The sequence below is a fragment of the Bufo bufo genome, chromosome 7 (genome assembly GCF_905171765.1).
Source record: "Bufo bufo chromosome 7, aBufBuf1.1, whole genome shotgun sequence".
NCBI lineage: Eukaryota > Metazoa > Chordata > Amphibia > Anura > Bufonidae > Bufo > Bufo bufo.
This window is the reverse complement of record NC_053395.1, coordinates 91,048,284-91,061,568: the sequence shown is the minus strand read 5'-3', so window position 1 is coordinate 91,061,568 and position 13,285 is coordinate 91,048,284. Positions and strand designations below refer to the sequence as shown.

The 13,285-nt window shown below is 39.7% G+C and overlaps 1 protein-coding gene across 1 annotated transcript in view; it reads left to right on the top strand.

The window, feature by feature from the left end:
* Positions 1-13,285, top strand: part of TMEFF2 (transmembrane protein with EGF like and two follistatin like domains 2) — a 1,600,560-nt gene that overhangs the window by 1,208,091 nt on the left and 379,184 nt on the right. Inside the window, exon 7 of the mRNA XM_040440620.1 lies at positions 6,536-6,589. Within this exon, the coding sequence (XP_040296554.1) occupies positions 6,536-6,589 (54 nt within the window). The remainder of the gene's footprint in view (positions 1-6,535; positions 6,590-13,285) is intronic.

The following is a 13,285-nucleotide window of genomic DNA, read 5'->3' as shown; positions in this document are numbered from 1 at the left end:
CTTAACTTTTACCTGTGACAGCACCCTCTCTCTAATGCGCGGCCTAGTGTCACAAGGAGAGAAAAGTTTTGGAAGATGGTGAAGGAGTACGTAGCACACCGTGTCAGCATCCTCAACTATCCCTCCTACAACTACTGGGTGTACAAGCTGGACACGTGGCACGAACTGGCGCTCTACGCCTTGGAGGTGCTGGCCTGCCCTGCCGCCAGTGCTTTGTCAGAGTGGGTATTTAGTGCTGCTGGGGGAATAATAACTGATAAGCGCATCCACCTTTAAACTGAAAATGCTGACAGGTTGACTCTTATCAAAATTAACAAGGCCTGGATTACCCCTGACTTCTCTACTCCACCAGAGGAAAGCAGCTGAACATCAAGGCACTTATGTGTTTTTTATAATGTACTGAATGCACTGTAATCCCATGCACACCTTCCAGCACAAAAAAGGGTATATGGTTCAATCTTCCTTTTCTCGTCCTCCTCCTCCTCTTCCATCATATCAACATGCTAATTAGTCTGCCCTCGCTCCTAATGTTGGAGATGGTCAGCTCGTCTGCAGGCCCTCTCATATAATGTTTTAGAGGGTCAGCTCACCTGCAGGCCCTCGCATATATTGTTTTAGAGGGTCCGCTCACCAGCAGGCCCTCACATGTACTATTTTACAGGGTAAGCTCACCAGCAGGCCCTCGCATATAATGTTTTAGAGGGTCAGCTCACCAGCAGGCCCTCACCTACAATCTTTTAGAGGGTCAGCTCACCTGCAGGCCCTCGAATATATTGTTTTAGAGGGTCAGCTCACCAGCAGGCCCTCACTTACAATCTTTTAGGCAGCCATGTCACCTGCAGGCCCTCCATGTAATGTTTTAGAGGGTCAACTCACAGGCAGATCCTCACAAATAATGTTTTAGAGGATGAGCTCATCAGCAGGCCCTCACCTACAATCTTTTAGAGGGTCAGCTCACCAGCAGGACCTCACCTACAATCTTTTAGAGTGTCATATCACCTGCAGGCCCTCGCAAATAATGTTTTAGAGGGTCAGCTTACCAGCAGGCCCTCAACCATAATGTTTTAGAGGGTCAGCTCACCAGCAGGCCCTCGCATATAATGTTTTTGAGTGTCAGCTCACCAGCAGGCCCTCAACCATAATGTTTTACAGGGTCAGCTCACCTGCAAGTCCTCACCCATAATTTTTTCAATGGTCAACTCAGCACCAGGCACTCGCCTATAGTTTTTTCAATGCTCAGATCAGCAGCAGGCACTCGCCCCTAATGTTTTAGAGAATCAGCTCAGCAGCAGGCCCTCACCCCTAATGTTTTAGAGGGTCACCAACAGTCCCTTGCTCCTAATGTTTTTGAGGGTCACCAGCAGGCAATCAATCATAATTTTTCCAAGGATGTATGATGCCTTCCTTTATGTGTAATAAAGGGTGTATTTGAGTGCCAGTTCCTTGTAATTTTTGGAAGACCTTTCCCTTCATGCATAGGCTTTATGAGTGTAGGAGTCCCACTACCTAAACAATTGTACCACAATGTGAATGATGCCCTCCATTATGTTATATACAGGTTGTATCGGAGTGCCTCTTTTTTGTAATTTTTGGCAGCACTTGCACTTTATATACAAGTAAATACAGTCAGGTTCATAAATATTGGGACATCAACACAATTCTAACATTTTTGGCTCTATACACCACCACAATGGATTTGAAATGAAGCGAACAAGATGTGCTTTAACTGCAGACTGTCAGCTTTAATTTGAGGGTATTTACATCCAAATCAGGTGAACGGTGCAGGAATTACAACAGTTTGCATATGTGCCTTCCACTTGTTAAGGGACCAAAAGTAATGGGACATATGGCTTCTCAGCTGTTCAATGGCCAGGTGTGTGTTATTCCCTCATTATCCCAATTACAATGAGCAGATAAAAGGTCCAGAGTTCAATTCAAGTGTGCTATTTGCATTTGGAATCTGTTGCTGTCAACTCTCAAGATGAGGTCCAAAGAGCTGTCACTATCAGTGAAGCAGGCCATCATTAAGCTGGAAAAACAAAACAAACCCATCAGAGATATAGCAAAAACATTAGGCGTGGCCAAAACAACTGTTTGGAATTTCTTAAGAAGACGGAACGCACCGGTGAGCTCAGCAACACCAAAAGACCCGGAAAACCACGGAAAACAACTGTGGTGGATGACCAAAGAATTCTTTCCCTGGTGAAGAAAACACCCTTCACAACAGTTGGCCAGATCAAGAACACTCACCAGGAGGTAGGTGTATGTGTGTCAAAGTCAACAATCAAGAGAATACTTCACCAGAGTGAATACAGAAGGTTCACCACAAGATGTAATCCATTGGTGAGCCTCAAAAACAGGAAGGCCAGATTAGAGTTTGCCAAATGACATCTAAAAAAGCCTTCACAGTTCTGGATCAACATCATATGGACAGATGAGACCAAGATCAACTTGTACCAGAGTGATGGGAAAAAGAGTATGGAGAAGGAAAGGAACTGCTCATGAACCTAAGCATACCACCTCATCAGTGAAGCATGGTGGTGGTAGTGTCATGGCGTGGGCATGTATGGCTGCCAATGGAACTGGTTCTCTTGTATTTATTGATGATGTGACTGCTGACAAAAGCAGCAGGATGAATTCTGAAGTGTTTCGGGCAATATTATCTGCTCATATTCAGCCAATGCTTCAGAACTCATTGGACAGCGCTTCACAGTGCAGATGGACAATGACTCAAAGCATACTGCAAAAGCAACCAAAGAGTTTTTTAAGGGAAAGAAGTGGAATGTTATGCAATGGCCAAGTCAATCACCTGAACTGAATCCGATTGAGCATGTATTTCACTTGCTGAAGACAAAACTGAAGGAAAAATGCCCCAAGAACAACCAGGAACTAAAGACAGTTGCAGTAGAGGCCTGGCAGAGCATCACCAGGGATGAAACCCAGCGTCTGGTGATGTCTATGCGTTCCAGACTTCAGGCTGTAATTGACTGCAAAGGATTTGCAACCAAGTATTAAAAAGTGAAAGTTTGATTTCAGATTATTATTCTGTCCCATTACTTTTGGTCTCTTAACAAGTGGGAGGCACATATGCAAACTGAAAGGATTTGGAACTTTCTGGACCTCTACGACAACCTTGGTTTGAGACACTGACGTCAGGAGAGATGTTTCTCAGTTGGCAATAACAGACACACACATCACTGAGAAACACTCTAATTTTATTATGCTATAGCTTGGCCTCATATAGGCAGCAGAAAAGTTAGCATAACAACAGCGTTAAACCAATCATAAAATGATAAACATTGACGCCCATACAGATATTACCGGAACATCCTTTTATGGGTATGTAATACGTCACATATAAGAATGTACGCAGTTGTGCTGAATTTAGACAGAACATTTGTTCTAGTTCTGGGAGATTCCCAGAATCTGTCCTGAGACAGATAACTGAACCTAACTCACAGCGGGGGGGATGTGAAGTGCGTGGGTGAGATATTATAACAATTCTGTACATGTAAGAGAAGACAAGATGGAGTCTCTTCACAAACTGTTGTCATTCCTACACCGTTCACCTGATTTGGATGTAAATACCCTCAAATTAAAGCTGACAGTCTGCAGTTAAAGCACATCTTGTTCGTTTCATTTCAAATCCATTGTGGTGGTGTATAGAGCCAAAAATGTTAGAATTGTGTCAATGTCCCAATATTTATGGACCTGACTGTATATATAGGAAAGAATGATTCCTAGCAATTTTTCCTCTAAAATCTATTTTATCTTCGGTTTTGTGCGTATTAGTGTCAGTCTGTAAAAGTGGCGTACTACTCGGACAACATCGTTCCCAGCAGTGACCTGGGAGTCAAAGATGCATCCAGACATCCTCCCCATGCTTTTATCGAACCATTTTGGTGGTGTTTCCATCAGTTTCTGACCTTTTCCTATGAACCAGACACCCTCCCCTCTTCAGAGCAGGGGGTGCCTGGTTTAATGCTCAGGTTCTCCCATTGACTTCCATTGTGCTCGGGTGCTTGAACACCCGAATACCCGAGCATTTTGGTGCTCGATCAACACTAATCTGCACCACTGAATGGCAAATAGGCCCTAATTTTTTTCAACTTTTACTCAACACAAAAGGCTTTTCAACAGATTAGTCCAATGCTGGACGGTCGAATATATTTTTATTTCGCCACTAATACACGGCAAACAGGGCTATGGAATATATTGCTTCACCGATGAATGGCCATTAGGCCCTACATTTTTTCTACTTTTACACAACACAACAGGATTTTCAAAATATAAGTGCAACACTGCCACTAAAAAACAGCAAACAGGGTTGTAGAATATATCACTGCACAAGGGCAAATAGACCCTAATTTTTATCTTTTTTTACAATACACAAAAGGCTTTTCAACAGATAAGTGCAACGCTCGACGGCGAATAATTTATTTTTTTTGCCACTAATACACGGCAAACACGGCTGTAAAGTATATCACTGTTCCGCACAAGAGCAATTTGGCCCTATTTTTTTGTATTTTTACACTACACAAAAGGCTTTTCAACAGAAAAATGCAACGCTGGATGGCAAATATATTTTTATTTCGCCACTAATACACAGCAAACTGGGCTTTAGAGTATATCACTGCACCGCACAAGGGCAATTAGGCCCTAGTGTTTTTTAAAATTTTACAAAACACAACAGGCTTTTCAACAGATAAGTGCAACGCTAGACGGCGAATATATTTTTATTTCGCCAGTAATACATGGCAAACCGGGCTTTAGAATATATCACTGCACCGCAGAACATCAATTAGGCCCTATTTTTTTTCTACTTTTACATAGAAAGCTTTTCAACAGATAAGTGCAACCATGAACGGTGAATATATTTTTATTTCACCACTAATACACGGCAAACTGGGCTTTAGAGTATATCACTGTACCGCACAAGCGCAATTAGGCCCTAATTTATTTCAACTTTTACAAAACACAACAGGCTTTTCAACAGATAAGTGCAATGCTGGACGGCAAATATATTTTTATCTCGCCACTAATACATGGCAAACAGGCCTTTAGAGTACAGCACTGCACCGCACAAGGGCAATTAGGCCCTAGTTTTTTTAAACTTTTAGATAACACAACAGGCTTTTGAACAGATAAATTTGCAGTCCAGCATTGCACTTATTTTTATTTTGAACACCCGAATACCCGACAAACTGGGCTTTAGAGTATAGCTCTGCACTGCACAAGGGCAATTAGGCCCTATTTTTTTTTTAACTTTTACAGAACACAACAGGCTTTTCAACAGATAACTGCACTGCTGAGCGGCAAATATATATTTTTATTTTTGCAGTAATTCATGGAAAAAAGGACTTTAGAACAGATAACTGCACCGCTGAGCGGCAAATATATTTTACTTTTGCCACTAATACCTGACAAAAAGGTCTGTCACCACACAACAGCTAATAAGCCCTTTTTTCCCCACTAATACAAGCCAAAACATGCTTTAGACATAACTGCATCTCACTAGGGCAAATAAAATGTATAAATATTTCCTTGTAATAACCCCTGTTAATGCCTGTATCAAACAGCACTTGCACCCTAATAAGAATGGTTTGATGGAATTACAGAGCTGTATAATGGCAATTTGGATATCCAGTCAGTGCTGCAAGGTGTAATAGGAATGTTCCTATTACCCAGGCTGTCACCTCCCCAACTGAACCTTGTACAACAGAAATGCTGTGGAATGATTCCTCCCTATCCTTTCCCTACACCTTGAATAATCTTTCCCTGCACTTGTAAATCTTCCTTTTTTTTTGCACAATGATGATCTTTCTATTATTGTCCCTAGCACCTGCATACGTCTCTCCCTGCACTAAGTACACTGGTAAATGGCAGAATCTAAGATGGCTGCTGCTATTTAGAGGGCTGTGACATCAAAGGGCTGGCTGGCTGCTGATTGGCTGCATGCATGGCATTATGGGATTATGGGTGATCCTGCCTTCCCAGGGTTCCTTTCTCCATGTACTCACACATGCAGCAGCCATTTTAGGAAAAAATTAGATTCGTTACCATGAAGCGCGATGAAATTCACCTTTGGTGCAAATCAAATTTTTCCTGAAATTCAGAACAAATTCTACTTTATCAGCTTCAATTCGCTCATCTCTATTTATAATGTCAGAGAGCAGAGATAAGAAGGCGTCAGCTCCCTGACTGACTGTAAAGAGAGAAAGTCCAAAGGCTGCTGCTAGAACATCTCAGCTCTGTACAGAAAAAATGGCTCCATATTTTCAATACAGACCAATTTCTCATATTCAGGACCCCCACGAATAATATGCCTGTTATATAGCCTGTTATTTTAGCTGGACCCTTAAATAGAGATACTATCTTGTATATAATCAACTACTATTGATCATTTTACTATGTGTACTTCAATAAAAAAAAAAACTATGTTTATATCAAATGTACTGCTCAAGGTTGAAAGTTTCAATGAAGTGATATTTTTTAATATTAAGACTACTCATAGTTTTATTTATTTTTTTTATAGAAAATACAACAACAAAATCAGAAGACAGTCATTATGCACGGACAGACTATGCAGGTAAGTGTATTACTATATATTGGTTATATTATTTGCTTTCTTATGCAGAAGGAAATGAATAAAAAAGGACATGATATTCTGATAGAAATGACATATCAAAATATATTCAAACAAAGCATGTTCAAAGCTTCATTTATGTCCTTATGTCTGAGTCTTTTGTAAATGACGGGAGTTAATGTGAGAGAAAACGTTATTAATGGCAATGTTAAAATCATTTTTTAGTTTTCCAAGGGGTCCTCTAATGTAATATGTATACACTGTTTTCCAAATAATAAAAGGTTGTGTGTTACATGGAGAGCAATCAGAATTAATGGCAGCTTGTTTGCTGCACCATACTATAAATGCACAGTCCTGATTATAAGAGCATATTCAGAAAGCGATTGGTGTTTTCTTGTTAGCAAACATCAATAATGTCTCTGCCATAATGATAGACCACTAACCCCACAACAATGGTTGATGATGGTATTACAGGTATGAGGCTACATTTGCATTCTGTGCTTTATTCTGATGCAGTAAATGTTTTTTTTATTCATAACATTAAAATTAAAGGATTTTCATCTCAATGATGGTGACTAAAAGCCACTGTTTGACAGTGTGAGTGAGTTGTTAAAAGATCAGTGAACATAATAGCCCTCTATTGTGTCTATAGCTGGAGGAGATACCACTCAAATATGTATGAATATAATTCACACTTTATCTACTACAGCCTTTATCTACAAAGCTGGAGATCCTTTTGTTTTTTATGTTGTTTTTAAAGTTTTTTTAAAATAAAAAGGCACCAAAAATATGAAACCACACCTCCAATCCGAATCCATCCTTTATTTTGTCATAATAAAAGTATCACAGTTAAAAAAATATGCATAATTCAGACACAAGCACCTCCTGGAGAACCAGGTCAGTATAAATTCCACAAAAACCAATGTAAATGCCACGATGGGGTGATAATATGACCACAGTGTTATAATACCAAATAACTTATGGCAGCACTAATAGTTATTATATATATATATATATATATATATATATATATACACTCACCTAAAGAATTATTAGGAACACCTGTTCTATTTCTCATTAATGCAATTATCTAGTCAACCAGACAAATGGCAGTTGCTTCAAAGCATTTAGGGGGGTGGTCCTGGTCAAGACAATCTCCTGAACTTCAAACTGAATGTCAGAATGGGAAAGAAAGGTGATTTAAGCAATTTTGAGCATGGTTGTTGGTGCCAGACGGGCTGGTCTAAGTATTTCACAATCTGCTCAGTTACTGGGATTTTCACACACAACCATTTCTAGGGTTTACAAAGAATGGTCTGAAAAGTGAAAAACATCAAGTATGCGGCAGTCCTGTGGGCAAAAATGCCTTGTGGATGCTAGAGGTCAGAGGAGAATGGGCCGACTGATTCAAGCTGATAGAAGAGCAACGTTGACTGAAATAACCACTCGTTACAACCGAGGTATGCAGCAAAGCATTTGTGAAGCCACAACACGCACAACCTTGAGGCGGATGGGCTACAATAGCAGAAGACCCCACCGGGTACCACTCATCTTCACTACAAATAGGAAAAAGAGGCTACAATTTGCACGAGCTCACCAAAATTGGACTGTTGAAGACTGGAAAAATGTTGCCTGGTCTGATGAGTCTCGATTTCTGTTGAGACATTCAAATGGTAGAGTCCGAATTTGGCGTAAAACAGAATGAGAACATGTATCCATCCTCTGATGGCTACTTCCAGCAGGATAATGCACCATGTCACAAAGCTCGAATCATTTCAAATTGGTTTCTTGAACAACACAATGAGTTCACTGTACTAAAATCACAGTCACCAGATCTCAACCCAATAGAGCATCTTTGGGATGTGGTGAAATGGGAGCTTCGTGCCCTGGATGTGCATCCGTCAAATCTCCATCAACTGCAAGATGCTATCCTATCAATATGGGCCAACATTTCTAAAGAATGCTATCAGCACCTTGTTGAATCAATGCCACGTAGAATTAAGGCAAAAGGGGGTCCAACACCGTATTAGTATGGTGTTCCTAATAATTCTTTAGGTGAGTGTATATATATATATATATATATATATATATATATATACACAATGGACGGGGGCCAGACGTCTGGGATATCCCTTACCTTTTAATCCCTTAAGGACCTGGTTCATTTTCACCTTAAGGACCAGGAAATTTTTTGCAAATCTGACCAGTGTCACTTTATGTGTGAATAACTTTAAAACGCTTTTACTTATCCAGGCCATTCTGAGATAGTTTTGTCATCACATATTGTACTTCATGACACTGGTAAAATGGAGTAAAAAGAAATATCATTTTTATTTATAAACATTTGCAAATTTCCAAGTTTCAATTTCTCTACTTCTATAATACATAGTAATACCTCCAAAAATAGTTATTAATTTACATTCCCCATATATCAACTTCATATTTGGATCATTTTGGAAATGCCATTTTATTTTTTGGGGACGTTAAAAGGCTTAGAAATTTGGAAACAAATCTTGAAATTTTTCAGTAATTTTCCAAAACCCACTTTTTAAGGACCAGTTCAGGTCTGAAGTCACTTTGTTAGGCTTACATAATAGAAACAACCCAAAAATTACCCCATTTTGAAAACTACACCCCTCAAGGTATTCAAAACTGATTTTGCAAACTTTGTTAAACTTTTAGGTGTTCCACAAGAGTTATTTGCAAATGGAGATGAAATTTCAGAATTTCAATTTTTGGGCAATTTTTTTTATTTTAATCCATTTTGTCCAGTAACAAAGCAAGGTTTAACAGACAAATAAAACTCAATATTTTTTGCCCTGATTCTGTAGTTTATAGAAACACCCCATATGTGGTCCTAAACTACTGTACGGACACACGGCAGGGCGCAGAAGGAAAGGAACCTCATATGGTTTTTGGAAGGCAGATTTTGCTGGACTTGTTTATGTCCCATTTGAAGCCCCCCTGATGCACCCCTAGAGTAAAAACTCCAAAAAAGTGACCCCATTTTGGAAACTACGGGATAAGGTGGCAGTTTTGTTGGGACTATCTTTAGGGTACATATGATTTTTGGTTGCTCTACATTTTTGTGAGGCAAGGTTACAAAAAATTTAAATTCTGAAATTTCAGCTCCATTTGCCAATAACTTGTGGAACACCTAAAGGGTTAACAAAGTTTGTAAAATTTGTTTTGAATACCTTGAGGGGTGTATTTTCTTAGATGGGCTCACTTTTATGGAGTTTCTACTCTAGGGGTGCATCAGGGGGGCTTCAAATGGGACATGGTGTCAAAAAACCAGTCCAGCAAAATCTGCCTTCCAAAAACCATATGGCGCTCTTTTCCTTGTGCGCCCTGCCGTTTGGCCATACAGCATTTTACAACCACATATGGGGTGTTTCTGAAAACTAAAGAATCAGGGCAATAAATATAGAGTTTTGTTTGACTGTTAAGCCTTGCTTTGTTAATAGAAAAAATGGATTAAAATGGAAAATTTGGCAAAAAATAGATGTTTTTGGCACATTTTTTTTATTTTTTTTACTGTGTTCATTTGAGGGGTTAGGTCATGTTTTATTTTTATAGAGCAGATTCTTATGGACGCGGGAATACCTAATATGTCTACTTTTTTACATTTATTTAGGTTTTACACTATAGTATCTCTTTCTAAACAAAAAAAAAATACGTTTTAGTATCTCCATAGTCTGAGAGTCAGTTTTTTTTTTTAGTTTATAGCTGATTTTCTTAGGTAAGGGCTCATTTTTTGCGGGTCTGAGAGGACGGTTTTATTGGCACTATTTTGGGGTGCATATGAGTTTTTGATCGCTTGCTATTACACTTTTTGTGATGTAAGGTGACAAAAAATAAAAATAAAAACTGACTCTCAGACTATGAAGATACTAAAATGTTTTTATGGAGATACTACTAAAAGGATATAGAAACATAGAATGTGTCGGCAGATAAGAACCATTTGGCCCATCTAGTCTGACCAATACACAGAATACTATGAAAAGCCCCTGGCCCTATCTTATATGAAGGATGGCCTATCCCATGCAAACTTAAACTCCTTCACTGTATCTGCAGGAAGGCTATTCCATGCATTGACTACTCTCTCAGTAAAGTAATACTTCCTGATATTACTTTTAAACCTTTGCCCCTCTAATTTAAAACTATGTCCTCTTGTAGCAGTTTTTCTTTTTTTTAAAGTGAGTCTGTCACTTCCATATGGCCATATACAGTGCTTACATTGTCCTATCGCTGCATCACTTTAACTACTGCGCATGCTCTGGCGAACGGCTGGTTTTGCGCCGTTCACCGGAGCATGCGCAGTAGTTAAAGTGATGCCGTGCCAACAATGGGCATCACAGTGCGCATGCTCCGGCCCGGCGAGGCGGGATCTCAGCCGGACCTTAGGATGATGCAAGGGAATAGGAGGGTGGGCATATGCAGAGGCTGGGCGGGGGAACAATGAAAAAAGGCAGGGCAGCCTGGGCACCAACACAGTAAACTCTGCCCCTGAGCACTTGCGAGTGCTCATTTGCATATCAATCAAAGTTCATTTTTCCAGCTTCTACAAGTCTAAAGACAAAGACAAAGATACCATTACATTCATGTATAGGTGTGCTATAGGGCAATGTAAGCACTGTATATGGCCATATGGAGGTGACAGACTCCCTTTAAATATTCTCTCCTCTTGTTGATTCCCTTTATGTATTTTAAAGTTTCTATGATATCCCCTCTGTCTCGTCTTTCTTCCAAGCTATACATGTTAAGATCCTTTAATCTTTTCTGGTAAGTTTTATCCTGCAATCCATGTGCTAGTTTAGTAGCTCTTCTCTGAACTCTCTCCAAAGTATCAATATCCTTCTGGAGATATGGTCTCCAGTACTGCGCACAATACTCCAAATGAGGTCTCACTAGTGCTCTGTAGAGCGGCATGAGCACCTCCCTCTTTCTACTGTTAATGCCTCTCCCTATACACGCAAGCATTCTGCTAACATTTCTTGCTGCAGTATGACATTGTCTGCCTACCTTTAAGTCTTCTGAAATAATGACCCCTAAATCCCTTTCCTCAGATACTGAGGTTAGGACTGTATCACTGTTTTTATATTCTGCTCTTGGGTTTTTACGCCCCAGGTGCATTATCTTGCACTTATCAACATTAAATTTTAGTTGCCAGATTTTTGACCATTCCTCTAGTTTTCCTAAATCCTTTTCCATTTGGTGTATCCCTCCAGGAACATCAACCCTGTTACAAATCTGTTACAGGGTGGCATGTGCTGATATATGGTGCACATGGCCCTGATTTGTTGTATACAACGATTTTAGCTTTTTCTGTGTCGTGTCTGTTTTCTTGAATAAATTTGTTACATTTTAGATGTGCGGCTCCTGTTTCGGTATTCTTTCTTTTTTCTTTCATATTGTGCACTGCATACCGTGAGCCAGCACTCTTTCCTTATTCTTGGATGTGCCCCTATTATTTGAATTACACCCCTGATACAAATCTTTGTGTCATCAGCAAAAAGACACACCTTACCATCGAGGCCTTCTCCAATTTCGCTGATAAAGATATTAAACAATATGGGTCCCAGAACAGATCCCTGAGGTACCCCACTGGTAACAAGACCATTGTCTGAATATACTTAATTGACTACAACCCTCTGTTGTCTGTCCCTCAGCCACTGCCTAATCCATTCAACAATATTGGAGTCCAAGCACAAAGACTGCAATTTATTGATAAGCCTTCTATGTGGGACAGTATCAAAAGCCTTACTAAAGTCTAGATAAACAATGTCTACTGCACCTCCGCCATCTATTATTTTTGTCACCCAATCAAAAAAATCTATAAGATTAGTTTGACATGATCTCCCGGATTAAACCCATGCTGTTTTTCATTTTTCAATCCATGGGATTTTAGATGATCCACAATCCTCTCCTTAAGTATGGTTTCCATTAATTTCCCCACTATTGATGTCAGGCTTACTGGCCTATAGTTGCCCGATTCCTCCCTACTACCTTTCTTGTGAATGGGCACAACATTTGCTTATTTCAAATCTTTTGGGATGACTCCTGTTACCAGTGATTGGTTAAATACATCTGTTAATGGTTTTGCTAGTTTACCGCTAAGCTCTTTTAATAGCTTTGGGTGTTTCCCATCAGGCCCTTGTGACGTATTTGTATTAATTTTAGACAGCTGACTTCTTCCTCTGTAAAGACACATGCATCAAAAGCAGGGGTGTACATAGAAATCACTGGGCCCCATAGCAAGAATCTAAATTGGGCCCCCATTCCCCTTTTATAGCCCCTCCCACTACCCATTCCAAGCCTCTCTCTTTGTTCCATGAACTATGTTCGCTGCTGCGTTTTATAATTTATGCATCAGGGCCGGATTGGGATTACAATACAGGCCTGGCAGACAAAAGAGCTATAATAGATGCAGTGTGTACAGATGTATAGTATATACAGCAGTGTACTGATATGTGAGGAACATGGTATAATATATGCAGTGTGTACAGGTATATAGTATATACAGCAGTGTATTGATATGTACAGTACAGGGTATATTATATGCAGTCTGTACAGATATATAGTATATACAGTAGTGTAATGTGAGGTACGAGGTATAATAGATGCAGTGTGTACAGATATATTGTGTATATATAGCAGTGTACTGATATGTGAGGTACTAGGTATAATAGATGCAGT